Consider the following 25,479-nt stretch of genomic DNA (forward strand, 5'->3'; position numbering starts at 1 on the left):
ATCAGATTCCCCCGTTAGATGGGGTGATGGCACACTTGCCAACAGAGAGGGCACTTATTAGTATTAGTAGATATTAGTACCCCCATATAGTATAAAGCCCCATTATTTGCCTCCATATGGTATAATGAACTATTGTTCATTATACCATATGGAGGCAAATAATGGGGCTTTATACTATATGGGGGTACTAATATCCCATTAGTGATCTCCCCAAACAGTATAATTCTCCTAAATGTCCCACACACAGTATAAAGCTCCTAAATGCCCCTTCATTGTATAATACCACGGTAATCCCTCTGCACACAGTAAAATGCCACGTTAATGTTCGTACACACAGTATAATGCCTTGTTTGTGCATCCCCACAAAGTATTATGCCACATTAATGCCCCACCCCACAAACAGTATAATGCCACATTAGTGGGGGGAGGGTGTGTTATAGTCTGATCATAAATTGGAAATAATAAAAGTATTCTAAAAATTAACCTTTATTGATTTCTCACAAAAAAATAAAAATAGCTGGAAGCTATTATATGATGGATAAAATCTGTCTGAGCGCTCATCTGACATAAAGTGCAGAATGCGAGCGTGCCCTCTCTATTAACAATCTCGCTGTTGATGAAAGACCTAAAAAAAAGACACCCATCAAGAGGGAGTGTATAGCTCAAAATATATCAGATACCACCTCAGCATAAGCTGAGATAGTTGGAAACATGAGGTGACTCAAATCTGTATAGATTGGTAAATCTCACTCCCACCATGTCCCAAGGAAATCTCTTGGTCTAACTTAGGTGATTAAATCACTATAGTACATATCCACCAAGAGATGTCAATGGTACCAATAACTTTCACACCCTCTAAAACATGGAAGGACTAGTGGCCAATCCAGGTATTCCTCAGTCATAGGGATCAGAGTTGAACAGAAGCTTAGGAAAGTATTATGGAAGAAAGCTAAATCCTTGCTTTGACATCCCATAGAGGACAGCAATTTCACCATCTACTACCTGATGCAGCATTTCTGCTAGGTTACTAAACTACTTAGTTCATCAGAGGTATGAGCAGTATAAACTGACTAGCTTCTTTTAAGTCACACAATGGTACGTAGTTGCCAGGCCAGTAGTAAATTATCCAGTACTTCCCATGTGGCTGTTGCAGAATTCATAATGAAAGGGAAATCCTTTGAATGCAACAACACAAAGAGGATTTACAATATTAAAAGCTCTGTTAACTTTGTTAGCATTGATGGATTCCAGTAGCCTTGATAAAGCTTTTCCATCATGGCAATAACCTGTTGAAACCGTTTGTCACTGTCTGCACCAAGATTTGCAGGGAAACAATCCAAATGAGAATGCATTTTCAATGACGTGTTGCACTTTATCACTTTGTAATATGCAGATGTTATTCCCGTGCTAAATCTTTCCTACTTCATTAGGTACTGGCAACAGACATGTCCAAACACATGAACCTTCTGGCTGACCTAAAGACAATGGTAGAAACAAAGAAAGTGACCAGTTTGGGAGTTTTGCTGCTTGATAATTACTCTGATCGAATACAGGTATAGTAAATAGTGTCAGGTTTTTGTGCTTGAGATATTTGGGCCACATCATTTCCATCTGACCCGTAATTGATATGTGACCTCAGTTCCTACCAGACAGAAAAAGAGACATCCATCATAACAATTGCCATTTTCGTTGTTGGTCTGAAAATCATAGCACATGTCTATTAATGTATAAACTATAGCCGTGGACTGATACTTATTGGGTTTCGGCTCCTTACCATTTGAAGCATCTCAAGATCTCCGTTTGAAACTTCCTTCTATATTAAATTTCTAAAAAAAACTAGAGAATTATACTTGCAGGAGAATACTTTTATTGTTCATAACAAATCACTGTTATGAATAATCCTTGGCTAATTCTTATCCCTATAATATACAGCAAACCTCACGCATTAAATTATGGAAGGGGTTATTCATAATTAGAATATCATAGATTCTTTTCTTCTAGAAACAGTGGCATAACTATGCATAGGTTGTGTCCAGTATATTGAATAGAGCTGAGTTGCAATGCCTCACACAATCAAAGGACAGGCGCTGTTTCTGGAAGAAAGCTGATATCTTTTTATAATCCTAGACAACCCTTCTAATCTAATAATAAATATTTTTCATAGTTTGCTTTATTTCTTGTCATTTTCTGAAATATATTAGATTGATTGGAGCAAACCTGAACTCTTCTACTGCGTATAAACAGTCAACACATTGACAGTCTCTAGTGATATAGACAGTGTTTATGCCCTTCCCATTATTCTCTTCCTAGGTCCTTCAAAACATGGTTCATTGTGCAGACCTCAGCAATCCCACCAAACCACTGGAGCTCTATCGCCAATGGACAGATCGGATCATTGTTGAATTTTTCCATCAGGGAGATCGGGAGCGGGAAAAGGGAATGGAGATTAGCCCCATGTGTGACAAGCACAATGCATCTGTTGAAAAATCACAGGTACTCCTCCGCTTTTGTTAAATTTATTGATTTTAGACAGGATAGTAGATATTTGAATGTAGATTTGTTATCCACCTCTCTACCTTTTATCGTGTGGACGGTGTGTGTGTTTTGGGTTTTTTTTTTTTATAGCTAAAATGATGCACTATTATTCTGCTGGTCAGTACAATCATGGCAATACCGAGTCTATATCGTTAAAGGGGCTCTATCATTAGATTTTAGGGTTTGAAGATAAAGATATGCCTGAATAGCCTTTAAAAAGGCTATTCAGCTGCTGCTAGTCGTTCTTAAAAAGACCCCCCCCCCCTTTTTGCTATTTTTGTTAATTACTAGAGATGAGCAAATACTATTCGAATAGCATGCACCCATAGCAATGAATGGAGCTGGCCGGCATGATTTGCTTATCCATATAAATAAATAAATAAATGTATTTCATTCTTAGCATCTCCATATTTGACATCTGTAACTCTCTCTTTTTTCTTTCTTTTTTTTTATATATATATATATTTTTGATTTATGCTATTTTGAGGAACGTATGATGATTTTCTCAGTTTTTTTTGTTTTTGTTTTTGTTTTTTCAATTAATTTTTGAGGTTGAAATTATGGAAAAACTATGTGTATGTTCATACAGTTTTTTGCAGGTTGATTTTGAGATGGAGTCTGCTTAAAAAAATGGTTTTTTCTTGTTTTTTTTTTTTCTTTTTTCCTTGGCAAAATCTGCATTAAAAAAAACCGAGCATTTTTTATTTTTTTTTAAAAACTTGTGTTTTTCAGTATTAACTATTCCAACCTCATAACCATTATATATATGCTGTATAGACCAAATCAGATAACTTGGTATCATAAACTATTTTCAAGTAAATAGTTTCTTTTATTTTTTGATGTTTCTTTTAGCCCTTTCCAGTCAGGGTATTTAACAAGCAGTTGTTTGCTTATATCATATACTGCAATACTATTGTTCTGCAGTCTATGATAAAATCGCTTAGCTCCTAATAAATAAGAGACAGAGTTTAACCAGAGCTTAATATTGGCAGGCCTGGTAGCCTTCAGAAAGCTACAGGCTGCCATGGTAACTTTGAATGGCTGCCACAATCTCACAACAAGAAACCAAAACCAATCTCTCAGATGCCATGGTGACATTTGAGAGGTTAATTAACCAGGCTCAGAGTTGTCTCTAATCATATGCAATGCTGGCGGATCTGTGTTGTGTATAACAGGTATTCCGCCTGTTCATCTTCTGAGCAGGTGCAATGTTTAGCCCCTTAAGGACGCAGGATAGTGTGTACGTTAATGCTCAACGACTTTTTTCATATTTTCCCTCCCTGTCCATATAGCTATGTGAGAGCTTATTCTTTGCATGACAAGTTGTACTTTAATTTGCCACCTTTTGGGGTACATATAATGTTTTGATTAGCTTTTATTTACCGTATTTTTCGGACTATAAGACGCGCACCTAGGTTTTAGAGGAGGAAAATAGGGGAAAAAAATTTGGAAGCAAAAAATGGTAAAATATTTAATATATGGAAGTTGTAGTTTTGCAACAGCTGCAAGGCCACATTGACAGGTGACCCTGCAGCTGTACGGGGACGCATAGTGGTTTTTTTTGCGGGGCCAGAAGTACTTTTTAGTTATACCATTTTGGGGACTATCTATTGCTTAGATCACCTTGTATTGAAAAAAAACCCAGTGGTTTATGATATATGATTTTCTACTTTTATATATATATTCTAGGGACAGGAGGTGATTTAGAACTTTTATTTATTTCACATTTTTATTATATATTTTTAAAGTTTTTTTTTGTTTTTGTTTTTTTTTTACTATTTTATTCCCCCCCGGGGGCTTGAACCTGCGGTCACTTGATTGCAAGTCCCATAGACGGCAATACAACTGTATTGCCATCTATGGGACATTCTGTCTATTAGTATTACGGCTGGTCATAGACCCAGCCGCAATACTAATATAGCAGTGACAGGCCTGGGGGCCTTCATTAGGCTCCCGGCTGTCACCCGAACAGGTCAGCTCTTGCGATATCGCCGCGCAGGAGCCGGCCTGCAACTTCACAGGTATGGGGCCGGTGGGGACCGGCCCCGGGGGAGAAGGGGCCGCCGATACAGACCCGGCATCCGCTGTACTAGAGAGGCGGATGCCGGCGAGGGATAGACGCCATCACAGGTGCCGGGGCCTGAGACATCGCTGCGCTCCTCTGCCCTGCATGAAGCCAGCGGCGGGGGGACGGAGGAGCGGAATAGCATCGCCACTGCTGGCTTCATGCAGGGCAGAGGAGCGCAGCGATGTCTCAGGCCCCGGCGTCTATCCCTTGCCGGCATCCGCCTCTCTATTACGGCGGGTGCCAGGCGCCACATTCGGACTATAAGACGCACCCTTCTTTTCCCCCAAAATTTTGGGGAAAAAAAGTGCGTCTTATAATCCGAAAAATACGGTACTTTTTTGGGGTCCATTTGAAATAATACACAATTCTATCGTAATTTTTTGCATTTTGTTTTTACGGTGTTCACTCTGCACTAAGAATGACATGGCAGCTTTGTCTGGCGGGTCATTATGATTACATTGATATCATAAAAACCATGGTTTTTATTACCTTTTACCGATTTTAAAAATAAAAGATCATATTTTGGAAATGAACAATTTTCCTGGGGTCACAGTATTCTGACACCTATAACTTTTTTTTATTGTTCTGTTGATGGAGATGTGTCAGGGCTCTATATTTATGGGACAAGTTGTACTTTCCATTGGTACCAATGTTTGGGATGTATGACTTTTTGATAATTTTTTATTGTTATTTTTTGGGGAAAAGTAAACTGACCAAAATAAATTAATTTGCACATTGCGGCAACCCCTCGGAACCTGCGATCTTTTCGTGGGGAGTTCGAAGGGTGACTAGGGAGCGATATAGAAACGCTGTATAAAACACACATTTGATATCTTCAATGAACGTAGCAAAAAAACATAATAAAAAAAAGGCCAGGAGGTACTTTTTTTAAAAAAAAATTTTTTAAGGCATCTTGCCAAAATTTGAAACAAAAAGTGTTTTAAAAAAAGTCATATATAGCCCAAAACTGTACCAATAATAGCACAGCTTATCCCTCACAAAATAAGCACTCAATCAGCTCCTTCAATATAAAAATGTTATGCCCCTCAGAAGGTTGCAATGCAAAAACAATAGATTTTTTTTTAATTATTATCCTGCAAATTTAACTATTAAGAAAAAGCTATATAAATTAGGGATCACCAGTATCGTACCTATATAATAAAAGTAAGGGCTCGTTCACATCTGCGTTGTGGTCTCCGTTCTGCAGGTTTCCGTTTCCTGCATAAAACAGAGGCAGGAGACGGAAACCTGCAGGAGACTTTCTCACCCATTCATTTGAATGGGTGAGAAAGCTGTCCCACCGTGAGCGGTGGTGAGCGTTTTATGCTCTCTGCCGCGAAACCGGGTTTTATAATCCAGACACAGAGTCGGACATGCAGTACTCTGTGTCCGGATTAAAAAATCCGGTTTCGCGGTGGAGAGCATAAAACGCTCACCGCCGCTCACGGCCGGACCCGGTCTGTGCTTTGCGTCTTCTGGCATGCAGAAGACGGAAAGCACAGAACGGAGTGCTGAACTTAGGTGTGAACCTAGCGTCAGATAGTATTTATGTTGTATGCCAAAGAGAAAATAGAATTTAAATGTTAGAAAGCAATGCCAGAATTGCCAGAAATTTTATTTTTCAATTGCCCCCCAGAAACAGTTAATAAAATTATTTCAATGATTTATAGACACCCCACAGTGGTTTCATTGTTAAATTAGCAGGTCTATAGCATGTGCCAGAGTTGCTGCCTCCTGCGTCAAAATTTTAGAGAGGAGAGGGAACTACTTTATCCAGTGTACTTTGACTGGCAGCCAGATTGGAACAGGAGAGTGAAGAGATGGGGTACAGTGAGGACTGTAGAGTATCTGACAGGTGCTGGGTGTTAATAGGTCGTAAATTCCTATATGTATAATGGGTAAGTGTGTCCTGTGAAGGAGCGAAAGTAATGATTGTGATAAGGATATGATCAGAGGGGGAATACTTAGAAATTATTCCAGCAAAATCTGCTTTGCCTATCTCCAGTGGCGCTTCTTCCCTTCCGCATGCTGCAATTTGTGCAAAAGATGAATGTATTATTGAAAAACAATTAAATGTCTAAATTTCACCTCCATATTGTGTTCATTCTTTCAATATGCTTAAAGATTAAACTTCCCAAATGGTGTTTTGAATTGTTTGAGGGGAGCAGTTTTGAAAATGGGGTGATTTGTTTTTTTTTTTGTTTTTTTTTAAATATATAGGCCCTTAAATTTCCCTTCTGAACTTAAGTGGTCTCTTAAGGAAAATTTTCTTGTAATTCTGGAAAATTACAGTTAGACTTGTAAGCTTTAAAATGTCCAAAATAAATTATAGGGCTATTAAAAGGTGATGCCAATATAAAGCAGAGACATGGTAGATAATATTTATTAATGTGTTTGGATGGTATGACTATCTGTCTGAAAAGCAGAGCATTTGACATTTTGAAAATTACACATTTTTCCAAATTTCCATGAAATTTCCTATTTTGCATAAATAAATGCAAGAAATATTGATAAATGTTTACCACTAACATTGAAATAAAATGTATCTCAAGAAAGTATGGGGGCGTTCACACTACCGTCATTGTCCGACAGGTAGTGTCCGCTGCTAATGTCCGTTCAAAATCTCGCACGGACATTAGCAGCGGACACTAGCTGTGTCCGTGACACTTTTCAATCATTTAAATGGCGATCGAGTGCGTTGTTTTACACTCCGTGCCTGTTCTTAAAGGGGTATTCCCACGTCGCATACTCGCCAGTTTTCACTGCTGTAAAATCTTCTTTCTTCCTGGTTTCTTGCATCATTTGGTGGGCGGGGTTTCACATGCAACCTGCCGTTTAGCTCCACCCCCAAATTCATGTGTAGCTCCGCCCACCCATATTGGACTATGAAGTACAGGCAGCAGCAACTCCATTCTGTGTTACATACAGACACTGCCTATCTCTGCCATAATGAACACAATTGAATTAGCTAGCCTGATAACTGGGAGAACAGAAGAAATGAAAGCCGCTCCTCTCCTCTATCTGCTAACAGGAAGCTAGGTCACATGGTGTAGACACAGGAATAGCTAGATACACAGGCTCGCTCCCTGCACTTAGCCCCTCCTCCCTCCCCCTGAGAGCAGCAGATACATCACTTGACTTTTGAGCAGATAAGTCAGGGCTGTGGCCACAATGAATTGAATAAAGTAAGATAGTGGACAAACAAAGCAGTTTTGCTGAAGCAATGTATTTAGGAAAAGTCTTACATCCACATTAACAAGCAGTATAGGTAGGATCCTTGTGATGGGACAACTCCTTTAAGTGTCCGTTTGTAAAGATTTCCGACTTTTCAAGCGGACAGAAAAAACCTACATGTTGGGTTTTTCTGTCCGCTTGAAAAGTCGGATATCTTTACAAATGGACAGTTAAGGACAGGCATGGAGTGCAAAAGAACGCACCCGATCACCATTTAAATGAATGAAAAGTGTCACGGACACAGCTAGTGTCCTCTGCTAATGTCCGTACGAGATTTTGAACGGACATTAGCAGCGGACACTACCTGTCGGACAATGACGGTAGTGTGAACGCCCCCTAATCTCAAAATTATTTAAGGGTCTCAAAGTTATTGCCACATAAAGGGACATGTCAGATTTGAATAATGGGTCCATGTTTTTAAGGGTTAAAGCGACAGATAGAGCCCTGCGCCAGTATATATGCCTGAAGTGGCAAGTCCAGCACAGATGCTGGAAGTTGGTGACCCGTTATAGGTCAACGTTGGACAAACAAATGTTTTTCAGACACATTTAGGGTACTGCCACATGAAGCTTCACACCACAATATAGTTGCCTTCTGGCTAGAGCGGCCTGTGCCCTCATTTATAAGTGAAAGACTGATGGGCTTTTTCTCATTACTGGTGCATAATTTTTATGTTACCATGTGGCCAGTGATAAAAACTACCCATAATTGATTAGTATTTTACTTGTATATGAAAGTAACTGTGGTCCCAGTCTATAGTGCAGCTGCTGCGTTCACAATTTGGCACTACCCTGACACAGGCCAATTGTTGGGAATGGCCATGTATTGCCTATGCTTGGTTTTATCACCATCTCTTATTATAAGGCAGGTAAATGACATCTGCACGTGGGCACAAAGCATCTATGTTTTTAGGAGTGTTTGAAGTGTGTACCATCATTATGTTGCAGAGTGCAGTCGCAGAAGAAAGCTTCAGAGTAGATTATATGGGTTAATCTTCAGTTTACTTCTCAGAACATGAGGTAACATACAGCATGTCTATACAGCAATATAACAAGGAATACACTGGAAAGGACTACCATAGATAGATGCAGCATTTTGAGATACAGACAAGTCTCCATAGCATATCATTACATGTATTCAGCACATAACAATAATAACATCGCCATCTAGTGTCCGGAAGCTATAAGTTCCTCCAACACAGTATAATACAAATAAGTCTATATCTGTTGCATATATGTATATACCAACACATTATACCAGAATAATGATTGGGGTTTTTTTTGGTTTTTATTTTTGTCCATTTATTGTTTTACTGTTAAAGGGCTTTTCTGGACCTAACCCATTTTTCATATGGTTAGTGTGTTCACTGGACAGGTCATCAGTATGTGATCCGTTGGGGTTCAACACCCGGACCCTGTACAGATCAGCTGATCTAGAGGCCTCCAGGTGCCAGAAGCTGCTAATGGATAAGGAAAGCACTGCAATATCCTGAAACAACTGCAATGCTGTAGAAGAGGCTGTTGTGCTGGTCCTTTTACTTGAATAGGAGCCACACTGCGCATACTCCGTCCACTGACCCTGGAGGCTACTGAACAGGTGATCTGTTTAGGATCTTGATGTTAGACCTTGACAGATCCACTGGATATAATCAGTATGAAAAAGCAGTGTAAGGCAAAGGCTTTATAGCTGAGGAAAAAACCACGGCGGCAACATATCATAGTTCTTCCCGCAGAGCATTAAACAGAAAGTTTGCAGAGAATCCCATCCACTTTGCAGTTACTGTAATACGCTACGATTTTGCAAATCGCAGCATTTCCGACCTGTGGGGCCCCGGCCTAAAGCCCCACGTTGCGGAAATGCAGCTTTTTTTGTTGCAGGTTTTACTGCATTTTTTATTTTTATTTTTTTTTGCCAGCGCCAAGACTGGCTACAAAAGGAATGGGAGATGTATAAAAAGTTCTTATACTTCTACCTTCTGCTCAATTCACTCCTAGCTTTGACTCAAAAGGACGCAACAGAAAAGCAGCATTTCCGCCCCGTAATGCCTTAGCCTAAGGGTGGATAATTTTTTTCATGGCTTAAAATCTTTGTCTGCCAGACTAGCACAGAATAAAAGCACAGTAATATTATATTTAGTGGAGAAAAAATCCTTGAATAACCTAGTACAATTCATTAGGATTGGCAATAATCTATTTTACTACATTTCATTTTCGACTTATCCATCATGACTCCTGGTTAATCATTCTTACATTGTCCCAGCTCCCCTGTGTTAAAGTTGGAATTCTACGCAGTTATAGGTTTTCATGGCAGTAGCCCAAAGCTACAAATTTCCTATGAAGATTTGGCTCCTTATCCTAAACACAATGCTCACTATGAAAATTTTTGTTTTTGAAATCTAATCATTTTGGTGAGTCTCTCTTCCATGGCAGAATGCTACACCGTGTGCAATATGTCTGTTCAAATCCTCATGTCAGCTGAGACTGTGAGTATACCAAAAATAGCTAGCCTTCACATTTGTATCATTTATCTCTGCAGGTTGGTTTCATTGACTACATTGTGCACCCTCTGTGGGAGACTTGGGCTGACTTGGTACACCCAGATGCGCAAGAAATATTGGACACATTAGAGGACAATAGAGAATGGTATCAAAGTATGATCCCCCAAAGTCCATCCCCTCCACCAGAAGAACAAGACCATGAGCGGGGGAGCACAGCTGGAGACAAATTTCAGTTTGAACTAACACTGGAGGAAGAAGGAGAGTCAGACACAGAGCAGGAAGAGAGTCCTGTTGATGAGGAAAACAGTGACTCAAAAACTCAGGTCACTGATGATTCAGCCCAGGTCAGTGATGAAGCAGATCAGCCATCTCCACTAGACAAATGCAGTAGTGTGTCCAACCTGCTGGATCGCTTACAACTCCCATCCAAGAACACTCTCACCAAGCAGAAAAAAGTATTGAACTTTGATAACCTGAAATTAGCAGGTGGAAGGACGCTACTACAAACAGACACTAGGAGGGTTTCTTCTACTAACACAGCAAAGCAGGAGACCACAAGCCAAGCTGAAGTCTGTTTGGACCAAGAGGGAAACATCACATATCTTCCATTAGGAACGTAATGCCAAATTGTCACATCACTATGTTTTTATTTTTATTCACGCACACTTTGCATTTTATTTTTTGGAGAAGGGATGCATTTTTATGAAAAAAAGGATTTAAAACATAAAAAAAAAGGAATGAACTGATATCAGAAGAAACAATGTCGGCAATATCAGAGAAACTGCATGGGAGAGCATGGAGAAATGTCATTTGGTTCTGTTTCGTTTTAATTTTATCAGGGAGGCAAAGATTTCCAGTCTCTAAGATTTTAGTGGATTATTTTTTTTCTGGTTGAAAGGAGGTCAAGGGGAAACTATAGCTAAAATATTTGCAGTATTAAACATTTCTAAGAGTTTACATACCGTACAGTGGGCATCTGCTCCCTGAAGCTCACTAGCTGCTGGTGAACTTCATGTGCCAGTGCAATGCTGTCTGAAGATCTGTCATGTTGTAAAATGTTATTCCATGAATAGAGAAAACAAATGCCAATGTAAATGGGTAGAACTATCATTTGGAATGTCAGGAGCTTGCATATTGTATTTCAGTTATAGTTTTCTCCTTGCCATCATGCCAGGAAAAAATTCAGCTCTCAAAGCTTCTGTATGAAGCTGCTTTGAACAATGAGAACAAGTAATGGGTATAAGTATTGAAAAGTTTATTCTCTACCACCCCTTAAATAGGTGACTCTCAATACAGACAGGGAAGAATCAGTAATCTAAATATGCCTCAGCATTACCCCTAAAGCATTAGAAGGCTCAATATGGAGGCTAAAATATATCTACGTCTGTTGTGGCAGTATGATGTAGATTCTTTTCCCTGCTCCTCTACAAACATGGGATTGTTTTGTACATCTGTTTCTGAATGGGAGTGTTGGATGTGTGTGTAAAAAGGGAAATGCAGATTAGCTCTCTCCAGAAGAAAGACAGAACCATCTCTCTAGTTGGTGGTAACTACCCTACAAGTCAGTGGCTTACCCTGAGACTTGTAACAAAGATATTAGCCAAACAAGTAATCTCCAAAAGTAAAAAAAAACAAAGGGCAGTTATCTCCACAAAAAAGTGAAGAGATTTTTTTTTTTTCTCCTTGAGAGAGCTAAACCTGCATACTGCATCCCTATGCCAATCTGTTAGTCTGCACAAGGAAAACTAAGACCTAAGAAAGAGAGACCAGCATGTACACAATACCATGCATGTTATTACAACCACACAACACTGTAAGGGGGCGTTCACGCTATCGTTGGTGACCGTCAGCAGTATCCGTTGCTATTGTCCATTACAAGATTTTAGCGGCGGACGCTAGCTGAACTGTCAGAAATCTGTTAAAATTTCCATTCGTTTCAATGGGATTTTACATTGTGTCCGTTTACACCCAAGTATGTTTTTTTCCAGCCGATAAAAAAAATCCTACATGCAGGACTTTTGTGTCCGTTAGTAAAAAAGGATGGCAAGTGTCCATAATTATTTTTTTTTTAACATTGAAGTCTATGGGCAACTGACTTAAAATGGACAGTAATTGATCACTGTCTGTTATTTTGTGTCCCTTATTTTTTTTTCTGCACATGCTCAGAAAGCAGAAACAAACCAAACACAGACAGTATAAAAAAAAAAAAAAAACGGACACTAATGATGCACATCAGTTAGTGTCCGTTAATCTCTGTTATGAAAGGTATCTGAAGCGTTTTTTTGTTGTTTTTTTTTTAAACAGACATCTTCACAATGTAATTCAACGGTAGTATGAATCCAGCCTTAGCCTATGAGGATAGAAAGTAAGACTGCGGTAGAAAGCAGTATTAAATCCTTTCATGAAATGACCTTATATGCGATTGTTAGGCATTCAGGGCAATTTTCCTGTCACTACAAAACTTAAGACATTGCTGACTGTCATCTGTCTGTAAAGCTAGGAGTAATCCTGGTGTGCATGTGTTAGAACGTACAAGTTAAACTTTACAATGCCTCTAAGAATAACATGTATAACATGGGTCTTTGGCTTTACTTGTGCAATGTTAAAAAACCTTTCTGATATTGGAATGTGGTGAGAACAGGCGCCTATAGCAACGCCAACCATTCTGAAGCTCAGGGTATGGTAGGAATGCTGTGTGTTCTGATATATTCATGTGTAGCAGACAGCTGACTGGTGTTCATCCTTTCTTAACCCAAATGTTTCACAAGTGGTTTCAGCAGAAACTCTTTAGATCCACGACTGCCATGCACACAGGCCTATTTATAAAACTGCCTTTGGCCACAGCAACCAATCACAGAGCAGCTTTAATATTTCAGGAGCAGAATATAATATGAAAGCTGTGCTGTGATTGGTTGCTGTGGGCAGTTTTTATCCTCAAGACAGTTTCGTAACGCCTCCTCACGTCATGTCTGCTGCCCTGGATAGGGTTATTGCTTGTCACTGCACACAACCTGCTATAAAAAAAAAAAGAAACCCTCATCTCCCATTGACTTTGCAACATATTTTGTTTTGCGGTATGTAAGTTGTCATCTGTTGTGTGTAATGTTGCTGTTATCTTAAAATGGATGGAGCCCACATTTGCCAAGAAAGGGATGATTTGCCAAGTTACAAGTGTTCTCAGTGTTCCATTTGGGTTGAGAAACAGGAATACTCTCAGGAGGAATATGGACTTATTTAATTTATTGTGCTAAAGTTTCACTTTATTTTAATGTATTTGTAGTTCACAATAGTTTTGAACAAAGCCACAATTTTGTGCACACTTCTCTTGTCTCTGATCTAACCTTACTGTGATTTGCACTCAAAATGCTGCATTACTATAATCTTGCACTTCTCAGCAACATCAGCGACATGATGCCTAAGAGGCACAGGACATTGGATGGATGTGAAAGGCTGCAGTGGGTGTTACAGGGAGTCTGTCAGTAGAACCACAAGAGATAGATTATGGTCTCCTCAAACAAATGGTGTTTTCCCCTTGTGAATCAATGCCTCTGTTGCTGAGGTATCACATTTTTGTCAATATACAAATTATCTCTTTGGGGCAATGATGATGTTGCGGTTGCTTCAAAGAGGAAACTGGCAAAGCCCTTGTTGCCTTAAAGTGATCACTTGCATGTTGACAAAAGCAACAATATCCAGCATGGGTGGCACTGATACCCTAAGAGGAAATACCACTCAATTCAGGTGACCCCAAGCTATCTATCTGTGGGACTCCCTTTTAAAGGCATCTTTTGAAAAGTCATCACATAGGCTGCTCTGCTTTTCAGGCATTACTATAAAACACTACTACAAAGTAATAAGTTTTGAAAAAACAAAACTGAGATGCACTTCGGTTTCTTCATACGAAATCCCCACCCAAGAAAGCAGAAAATAACAGGTAATAACAATCCTAGAAGGGATTGCAATGTGAATGTACACCCCAGTTGTCTGCCCTGTAAAGTGTACGCCATGACTTCATTAATCATGTGAGGTCACTTCCAAATAGATGTCCTCAAATTTGGGGTGTCTAATGTACCAGCATCTCCCATACCCCCACTGATAGGCTCCCCTTAAAGAAGCTGTACCATGAATTAAAGTGTACCTACATTTTTGAACAGTTTTGGATTTTCTACCAACATTTATGCCATTAATAGGTTTTATCTGCGATATTAGTCTGTTGTGAGAAACATACATTCATTTATTGATGGACTTGTTTCTTTCCATGAAATCCTGTGCTGAACTGCACTTTTTTACTCCTGTTTCTATATTAGCATTAGAAAACCTCACTGCTTCTGACAGGTAGTATGGGTGAAATACAGGGAAGCTAAGGCTGAGGGAGAAGGTTCACTTCAAATGCTTATACCTCAGGCAGTATAACAGATAGAACTGTGCTTCTGTATATATCTGAAGATTCTATGGTGCTGTGACCTTCCTATATTACAATACAAGAAAGAAGTGTTTAAAGTGAGTCTCTTCCCCTTCCAGCCTTAGATTCTCTGTATTACAGCCGTACTCCCCCATTCTCCCTCACAAGCAGTACGGATTTCCAATGCTTCATAACAATGGGCAGAAAGTGAATTTTAGCGTAGGAATTCACAGAAAGGAGCTAATATATACATTAGTAAAGTATATTGCAGAATTTATTAACAGAACAATGGCTGGCAGAAAATCAAATGTTTGAAAGTCTAGGTATCCCTTATCTTGTAAGCATTATTCAGTTGGCCATATAGTATTGCATAGCATGCCATTGCCTATATAATAGATGAACAGGCTGGTGCAAGAGCACTGGTGAAGGAATGGGGCTGTCATAATATGATAATCCCTGTACAATGCTGAAGGTTTTTGGTTATTCGACACTACACTTTTACAGAAAAGGCCATAATATTTTCCAACTTCAGCTGTATTGTTGTAAATATAATTTATGTTCCAAAAGATGCCTGTGACACCCAAAAGAAGCAGTTCTTCACAGCAGTATTTCGGTTGGGATCAGTTGATCAGATAGGGAAGCCATAGTGGACTGTAGTGGAGAAGGAGAAAAATGTGCCATTCATTACTGCTGCAATAGTGAACAGTTGTTAGTTATAGTCTGGCAGGCCAGGATTCATGAAAGGACACTAATAGGTGGAACTTCCTGTTGGGTTTCTCTTTAAGAGGTTTCAATTATAGGATACCCTTTTATAAATCCAGGCGCATGTCTCTTTTAGAATTATCACAAACCATATTTGTTTTATTTTTCTTAATAAAAAAAACTTTATCTTTTTGTCAGTGAATTTCATTTCAAGGAAATATCCATTATATAGTGGCATGTGAGTATCTATTAAATGTTCACTAACGTTTTAGACCGTCTCATTTACTAGCACTTGTGGTTGTAAATCAAAATGTAATGCACTTTATTTAACCCCTTCCTCACACAATGCAATAGTATATCATATTTGGCAAAGGATTTCCACATCTTGACGATTTTCATGTACATGGAGCATCATGGACAGCCTGTGATAGCTGTAACAGCTGACACCCACTTGTAACATCCTTGGTCAGAAAGGGGTCTGATCACAGCTGGTAACCCCTTAGATACAGCTTTCAATAATCACATGAGTATCAAAGGGTTGTTGGAACCCCCGATCCCGTAGTGAGACAGCATAAAAGAAAAAAAATTTAAGTAAAAATGAAGTTTTAAATACTATAAAAAGTATTTGAAAAAAAATCTTGTGCGGGCAGTGCGCAGCAAGCACACAGATCCCAGTATAGTCTATAGGGTCCATGTGCTTAACTGCACAGCGCTTGCATTTGCATTGGTATTCTGTTCGTTTCCCCACCCTAATTGATACAGAGGTATCAATTAGGGTGGGGAAACAGTCTGATGCCCGGTTCACATTAGCGTTCGACGGAAGCTGAACGCTAATGTGAACCGGGCATCAGACTGTTTCCCCACCCTAATTGATACCTCTGTATCAGAGGCAACTACAGTATATCTATATACAAACCCAATTCCAATGAAGCTGGCACGTTGTGGCAGTTAAAAACCAGAATACGATGATTTGCAAATTTTTTTCAACCTACATTCAATTGAATACACAACAAAGACAAGATATTTAATGTTCAAATAGATAAACTTAATTAGTTTTTTTTGCAAATATTCACTTATTATGAATTTGCCTGCAGCATGTTCCAAAAAAGCTGGGACACGGACAAGTTAAAAAAAAAAATAAAAAATGGTGATGTAGCACAGTGGTAAACAATAGAGATGAGCGAGTAGTATTCGATCGAGTAGGTTTTCGATCGAATACTACGGTATTCGAAATATTTGTACTCGATCGAACACTACTAGCTATTCGCAATAAATATTCAGTTCAGAACCAGCGTTGATTGGTCTAATGCTATACAGTGTATAGCAGGCATATCAAACTCAGGGTACCCTGAGGGCCACATGAGTAACAAGAGGTTGTTGCGTGGGCCGCACACAGCAGCTAATGTCACACACGTATTTTAACAGCAGTCATGAAAACAAGATATGAAGTAGTAATATGTAACAGCAACATATATTTGCAGTGCGCAACAGCAACTAATATATTTAACAAAAATATAGCAATTAAAAACTAAACATTTATTTGCTATCATTTTTTTTCAATCTTTTTTAGATGATAAGTGGTGATCAGTCAGCCTTGTTCTCTGAGAAGATTTTGTTAGTTTCATAAAAGAAAATTATCTGTTTACATATACACCTTTCATCTGCCCCCAGTTTCATGTCCCCTCCATCTCTGCCCCCAGACTCATGTCCCTCCCATCTCTTCCCCCCAGATTCATATCCCCCCCATCTCTGCCCCCATATTCATGTCCCCCCCATCTCTGCCCCCATATTCATGTCCCCCCCATCTCTGCCCCCATATTCATGTCCCCCATCTCTGCCCCAGATTCATGTCCCTCCATCTCTACCCCTAGATTCATGTCCCCCCATCTCTGCCCCCAGATTCATGTCCCCCCAATCTCTGCCCCAGATTCATGTCCTCTCCATCTCTGCCCCCAGATTCATGTCCTCTCCATCTCAGCCCCCAGTGTCATGCCCCCCATCTCTGCCCCCAGATTCATGTCTCCCATCTCTGCCGCCAGTTGTAGACGCGATGTGATGTCATCACGTCTACACAGCAGCGTGTAGCAGCGTGAGTATTGACCCTCTGCGGCCCGCACAAAAGTCTCAAACTTTGTCTCTAAACACTGATCAACAAATCAGCAAATCAACACTGCTTCTGCAGCATCCTCGTCCGAGGGAGCTTACTTTTTCTCATAAGAATGCATTGACCAGCGTTAATTGGCCAATGTACAACATTTGGCCAATCAACACTGGTTCTGCCAGAGGCTCGTCTGTGAGGAAGTGGAGTCTAAGATCGAACCACAGCAGTCTCCATTGTGGTCCGATCTTAGACTCCGCCTCCTCACAGACGATCCTCCGGCAGACAAGGGAGACAATGTATATGTCAACCATAGGGAGGCAGGGACTTGGCTCTTGAAAGCATAGCTATTTAGTACAATATACACTGTCTCCCTTGTCCGCCGGAGGCTCGTCTGTGAGGGTGCAGAGTCTAAGATCGGACCACAGCAGCCTCCATTGTGGTCCGATCTTAGACTCCGCCTCCTCACAGACGAGCCTCCGGCAGAACCAGCGTTGATTGGCCGAATGCTGTACACTGGCCAATCAACGCTGCTATTGCATTCCTATGAGAAAAAGTCAGCTCCCTCGTAACAGCAAGCTGCCAGCTCTCCCGACTAGCAAGGATGAGCCAGCTGCAGAACCAGCGTTGATTTGTCGCAGGCTCGTCTTTGCAAGTCAGGAGAGCTGGCAGTTTGCGGTTACGAGGGAGCTTACTTTTATCAAGCGCTGTGCAGTTAAAGCGCACGGACCCCATAGACTATAATGGGGTCCATGCACTTTAACTGCACAGCGCTCCTCCTAAACACACTCCTCCTGCTACTCGTGGACTTGGTGACTCTCCTTTAGTCGAATAGTGTTTTCCCCTGAAACGAGCATTTTTTCCTATAGACTATAATGGGATTCGATATTCGATCGAGTAGTCGAATATTGAGGCTCTACTCGAAAAGAATATCGAATCTCGAATATTTCAATACTCGTTCATCTCTAGTAAACAACACTCAATAAGCATTTGGGAACTGAGGAAACAAATTGTTGAAACTTTGTAAGTGCAATTCTTTCTCATTCTTGCTTGTACAACTTCAGTTGCTCAACAGTACGGGTCCCTGTTGTTCTATTTTGCGCTTCCTAATATGCCACACATTTTCAATGCCAGACAGGTCTGGACTGCAGGCAAGCCAGTCGAGTACCCGCACTCTTTTACTACAAAGCAACACTGTTGTAACGTGCAGAATGTGGCTTGGCATTCTTCTTACTGAAGAAGGCTGCAGCAGATGTTGTTCCAAAACCTGTATGTATCTTTCAGCATTAATGGTGCTTTCATAGCTGTGCAAGTAACCCACACCATGGGCAGTAACACCCCCCCATACCATCAAAGCAGACTTTTGAACTTTGCACTGATAACAATCCTGAAAGTCCTTTTCCTCTTTTGCCCGGAGGACACGGTGTCTATGATTTCCAAAAACAATTAGAAATGTGGACTCGTCAGACCACAGGACACTTTTCCTCTTTCCGTCAGTCTTTCTCAGATAAGCTCGGGTGCAACAAAGCCGACGTGTCTGAGTGTTGTTGATATATGGCTTTTGCTTTTCTTGGTAGAGTTTTAAGTTGCACTTGTAGATGTAGTGATGAACTGTGTTCATGGATGATGGCTTTCTGAAGTGTTCCTGAGCCCATGTGTTAATATCCACTACATAATAAGGGCTCATTCACACTACATATACGGCAGCTTATTCTGAACGTAAAACACGTTCAGAATCAGCGGCATATAAAGCAGTTCCATTCATTTCTATGGGAGCCGGCATACGAGCACTCCCCATAGAAATGAATGGGCTGCTTTTTTCACTACGAGCGCTCCCATTGAAGTGAATGGGATGTGCTCGCGTGTACGGCTAGCTCTGCTCATGTCGAGCCGTACACGCAAGCACTCCCCATTCACTTCAATGGGAGTGCTCGTAGTGAAAGAAGCAGCCCATTCATTTCTATGGGGAGTGCTCGTATGCCGGCTCCCATAGAAATGAATGGAACTGCTTTATACGCCGCTGATTCTGAACGTGTTTTACGTTCAGAATAAGCTGCCGTATACGTAGTGTGAATGGACCCTAATGTTGGTTTTTAATGCAGTGCTGCCTGAGGGATTGAACGTCACGGGCATTCGATGTTGGTTTTTGCCTTGCCACTTACTTGCAGAGATTTGTCCCGATTCTCTGAATCTTTTGATGAGATTATGAACTGTAGATGATGGAATCCCTAAATTCCTTGTAATTGTACTATTTGTTCACACAGTTGTTCACCCAGTGGTGAACCTCGCTCCATCTTTGTTTATGAACGACTGATCCTTCATAGCAGTCACCTCTTTCCAATTAACCTGTTCACCTCTGGAATGCTCCAAACAGGTGTTTTTTGAGCATTCCTCAACTTTCCCAGCCTTTTGTTGTCCCTGTCCTGGCTTTTTTGGAACATGTTGCAGACAACAAATTAAAAAGGAGTGAATATTTGCAACAAAAAAAAATCAATAAAGTTTATCCGTTTGAACATTAAATATCTTGTCTTTGTAGTGTATTCAATTGAATATAGGTTGAAAAGGATTTACAAATCATCATAATCTACTTTTATTTATTTTTATTTATGTATATATATCCAAAGGAGTATAACACTTGAATGGTATGATGTAAATAGACTGATTTATCAGCAATCTCTAACTAGTAGTGAAACATGTATAAAACATCAGATTGAAAGTTGGCCACATCACATTAAACATAGATAGCCAACCAAACCATTTCTAAGCAGGAATACTCATCCATCTGTGGAGGCTATCCCAGTATCCCAACTGTACCAGACCAGAAGTCAGCGTCCCACATCGTTGTAGGAACATGCCAGACATTTAAACAGTGGTACCGCCACAACACACGTCATCACTGAGGCATGTCATTGGTATGTGCACCATAGCCCATGTACAAATGACGGAGTATCTGGAATAGACGCCGGAAACAGAAGCCTGGAGTGCCAAAATTATGTCATTTTCCATACCAACAGGAATTGAAGGATGAACATTACCACTGTGTAGCAAGACAGCCTTGAAACTTAACCCTTTCACTGCCAAGGGTCTCTGGAAATTTTACACCTCCAGTAGCCAGAGCAATTTTCACAGTTTTGAGATGGATAAATCAAACCTAAATTGCAACATTAAAAAAGCATCCAACCCCCCCCCCCCCCCCATACCTATATATTTTCTTAAAGTAGACACCTGCAGCATTGTCAGAATGCCACTTGGTACTGTATACAAACAGGCACCTTCATGCAATTTTGATTTAAAGTGAATGTTTTATGAAAAAATGCAAATAAATCTATATTAGTTGCTAAAAAGCGGAAACCAAACAAGAAAATTATATGCATCAAACCTCCTAAAAATAAGAGTTCAACATGTGCAGAATTAATTCATATCACTATGGCCTACACCCGCGTGCACGTGTCTTCAGAAAATCGCCAGAACCAGAAGGAACAAAAATCTGCTTTGAAGCTGGAAATGTTAAAAAAAAAGTATCATCCTATAAAATATAGGGATTACACACCATGAAAAGTAAGTGAACCCCTAAACCCTATATATTTTTTGAAAGAAGATTAAAAATGTCTTAATCCACCTTCATGCAACTTTGTGACAAACAATACATTTTTTGAAAAAATGCACTAAAACACATATTTGCACCTAAAACTCATGTTCAATCTCAGATTCATATACAAAATACATTTACAATAATAGCTCATGGTGTATACAATGTGTATATATACTATATGTACCGCAAATATCAACTACAACAAGAGCTCGGACTCTGAAAAACACAAATACAGAAGACAAGCAGGATTTTGCTGTTATTCACTAGAGATGAGCGAACAGTGTTCTATCGAACACATGTTCGATCGGATATCAGGCTGTTCGATGTGTTCGATTCGAATCGAACATCACGTGGCAAACTCCAAAAAAATTTGATTCCCCTCCCACCTTCCCTGGCGCTTTTTTTGCACCAATAACAGCGCAGGGGAGGTGGTACAGGAACTACGACACCGGAGGCATCGGAAAAAGTCATTGGCTGCCGAAATCAGGTGACCTCCATTTTAGACAAATAGTGGATTTCAAATCCGGGTCATATGAGAATGTGAACTTTGTGACTAAGAGACAGGGATAGCTGTACAGGCAGGGATAGCTAGGGATAACCTTTATTTAGGGGGGAATGTTATTAAAAATAACTTTTTGGGGCTCTATCGGGTGTGTAATTGTGATTTTTGTGACATAAACTTTTTCCAATAGGAATGCATTGGACAGCGCTGATTGGCCAGAGTACGGAACTCGACCAATCAGCGCTGGCTCTGCTGGAGGAGGCGGAGTCTAAGATCGCTCCACACCAGTCTCCATTCAGGTCCAACCTTAGACTCCGCCTCCTCCGGCAGAGCCAGCGCTGATTGGCCGAAGGCTGGCCAATGCATTCCTATGCGAATGCAGAGACTTAGCAGTGCTGAGCCAGTTCTGCTCAACTACACATCTGATGCACACTCGGCTCTGCTACATCAGATGATGTACATCTGATGTAGCAGAGCCGAGGGTGCACTAGAACCCCTGTGCAAACTCAGCTCACGCTAATAGAATGCATTGGCCAGCGCTGATTGGCCAATGCATTCTATTAGCCCGATGAAGTAGAGCTGAATGTGTGTGCTAAGCACACACATTCAGCTCTACTTCATTGGGCTAATAGAATGCATTGGCCAGCGCTGATTGGCCAGAGTACGGAATTCGACCAATCAGCGCTGGCTCTGCTGGAGGAGGCGGAGTCTAAGATCGCTCCACACCAGTCTCCATTCAGGTCCGACCTTAGACTCCGCCTCCTCCGGCAGAGCCAGCGCTGATTGGTCGAATTCCGTACTCTGGCCAATCAGCGCTGGCCAATGCATTCTATTAGCCCGATGAAGTAGAGCTGAATGTGTGTGCTTAGCACACACATTCAGCTCTACTTCATCGGGCTAATAGAATGCATTGGCCAATCAGCGCTGGCCAATGCATTCTATTAGCGTGAGCTGAGTTTGCACAGGGGTTCTAGTGCACCCTCGGCTCTTCTACATCAGATGTACATCATCTGATGTAGCAGAGCTGAGTGTGCATCAGATGTGTAGTTGAGCAGAACTGGCTCAGCACTGCTAAGTCTCTGCATTTGCATAGGAATGCATTGGCCAGCCTTCGGCCAATCAGCGCTGGCTCTGCCGGAGGAGGCGGAGTCTAAGGTCGGACCTGAATGGAGACTGGTGTGGAGCGATCTTAGACTCCGCCTCCTCCAGCAGAGCCAGCGCTGATTGGTCGAATTCCGTACTCTGGCCAATCAGCACTGGCCAATGCATTTATATGGGGAAAAGTTAGCTTGCGAAAATCGCAAACTGACAGGGATTTCCATGAAATAAAGTGACTTTTATGCCCCCAGACATGCTTCCCCTGCTGTCCCAGTGTCATTCCAGAGGTGTTGGTATCATTTCCTGTGGTGTCATAGTGGACTTGGTGACCCTCCAGACACGGATTTGGGTTTCCCCCTTAACGAGTATATGTTCCCCATAGACTATAATGGGGTTCGAAACCCATTCGAACACTCGAACAGTGAGCGGCTGTTCGAATCGAATTTCGAACCTCGAACATTTTAGTGTTCGCTCATCTCTATTATTCACTAATATGTTGAAAATCTATACTGCACCTACCAAACTGTGACTGTGATAACAAAATCTAACTTTTTTCAGATTACACAGTATACTGTATATAAAAACATAATTTAATAATTCATATATACAACCACCTTCATGCAGCTTTGCAGCAAACAGAGATTGCAAGCAAAAATTGTACAAAAATTCAAATTTGCCTCTAAAGTGCGGCTCAAGCAATCCCTCTCTGCAAACAAAATGTACTTTCCAAAAACTGCAATATGTGAGGAGTTCATACATACCATCCTATCCTACTAATATTATAAATGTGAAAGTTTGGATGTTTGTGTGTTTGTTCCTCAATCACGTAAAAACGGCTGAACGGATTTGAATGAAATTCAGCACATAGATAGATTGTAACCTCGATTAAAATATAGGCTACATTTTATCCCGGTAAATGACATGGCATCACCACTGTTATGAATTTATGTTCATATACTATTAGGGTTGAGCGATCGGGATATCGCAATCGGAATTCCGATCCCGATCTTTTTAGGTGGGATCAAGGTCGGAGGTTATTTCCCACAATGCTTTGCTACTGGCCAAGCATTGTGGGAAAAGCTAACAATGTTAGCTAGGTTCCATAGAAAATGAATGGATGCAGCATGGATGGTCCGGCCACTTAACCCCCTGCGCGCTGGCTGCGTCCATTCATTCTAACGGGAGACTAGCTAACATCTCTAGTAGCTAATAACACGTACCTGCACAGAAGCGCTGCCGCTGGTCCGGTCACCGCTGTTCTTGCTCCTCTTCTCGTCTCGCTGCCCCCACCTGCCAGGTTAGTGTTACAAACCTAGGAAGAAGGCGGGGCTTGTTGCTTAGGAGAGTGTGGGCGGGTACTGGGAGGGGAGACTTGAGTGATGCACTCACATCTCCCTGACCTTCCTAGGTCTGTAACACTAACCTGGGAGGTGGGAGCAGTGAGGCGAGAAGAGGTGAGAAAAGGAGCGAGAACAGCGGGGATCGGACCAGCAGCAGCGCTTCTGTGCAGGTAAGTGGACAACAGGAGGGACTAAGTAGTCAGAGGATTTTTTTTTAATCACTACACAGCGTGGAGTCTAACAATTAAAGCATTCACTTTTTAGACTCCATGCTGTATAGTGAATAGGATCGTTTTTAAAATCTGACCTTCGATTATTAAAAAAATTCCATTGACTTGCATTGGGATCGCGTTCGAATGGAAATTGATCGGAAATCGGATTTTAAAAACGATCCTGAAATCTCAAGATGGGTTCAACCCTATATACTATATTACACTTTTCTTATCTCACCTTCTGAGAAAGCAAGGGCTGTTATCTATCTGTGTAAACACTCACTAACCCTCAGTGTTCATGCATTAGCATATTATCTGATCTGGTCCAGGCACTGCAGACAAACTGACATGTGCAAACACCTTTAATCCAAATTGGCAGTTTCTCAATTTTAAACATGCCGGAAAAAGAAAATCTAATTTGTCGCAAACAACGAGAGCTATGAAGGTAGCCAGAAGTCACAGAGTTCTCCTCGAGTGCAGCTGAGGAGGATCATCAATGCCAACAACACACTCATTATATGGCATCACAGCGAGCTGCTGAGATGCCAAAACAATTACAGGCACGGTGCGAGGAACAAGTTCAGTGCCCAGGTGGAACATCAACGCCCTCAACACGCTGATCATATGGTGTCCCAGCGAGTTACATAGTTACATAGTAGATGAGGTTGGCTAAAGACATGAGTCCATCAAGTCCAACCTATAACCCTACAATCCCCTACAGTGTTGATCCAAGGGAAGGCAAAAAACCCCATGAGGCTCATGCCAATTGCCCTATTTCAGGGGAAAAAATTCCTTCCCGACTCCAAATCTGGCAGTCAGCAACAATCACGGCCACAGCGCGAGGAACGAGTTCAGCAGCAGGCCAGCTTGACAGCTATCGAAACGCTGGAGCTGGTGAATCATCAACACCAACAACACGCTCATTATATGGCGTCCCAGTGAGCTGCTGAGATGCCAGAACAATCACAGGATGGTGTGAAGAACAAGTTCAGCAGTAGGACCGCTTAAGTGCTGCCAAATGCCAGAACAGGCAAACCATCAATGGCAGCAATTTGCTGAATACGCTTATGGCGTCCCAGCGAGCTAATGAGATGCCGGAACAATCACGGGCATGGTGCGAGGAACAACTTCAATGCCAGCCCAACTTGAGAGCTGCCAAAACGCCAGAGCAGGCGGATCATCAACGCCAACAACACGCT

At 41.1% G+C, this 25,479-nt stretch overlaps 1 protein-coding gene across 5 annotated transcripts in view; it reads left to right on the top strand.

Annotated features, from left to right (window-relative positions):
- PDE4C (phosphodiesterase 4C) overlaps positions 1-15,631 on the top strand; it is a 259,677-nt gene extending 244,046 nt beyond the window's left edge. For all 5 annotated transcript variants that reach the window (XM_075283034.1, XM_075283053.1, XM_075283043.1 and 2 more), the window contains 3 exons: positions 1,431-1,553; positions 2,311-2,493; positions 10,373-15,631. In XM_075283034.1, coding sequence (XP_075139135.1) covers positions 1,431-1,553; positions 2,311-2,493; positions 10,373-10,954 — 888 coding nt within the window. In that variant the 3' untranslated portion in view covers positions 10,955-15,631. The remainder of the gene's footprint in view (positions 1-1,430; positions 1,554-2,310; positions 2,494-10,372) is intronic.
- Positions 15,632-25,479: the final 9,848 nt, after the last annotated feature.

This window comes from Leptodactylus fuscus, chromosome 1, assembly GCF_031893055.1.
Source record: "Leptodactylus fuscus isolate aLepFus1 chromosome 1, aLepFus1.hap2, whole genome shotgun sequence".
Classification (NCBI taxonomy): Eukaryota; Metazoa; Chordata; class Amphibia; order Anura; family Leptodactylidae; genus Leptodactylus; species Leptodactylus fuscus.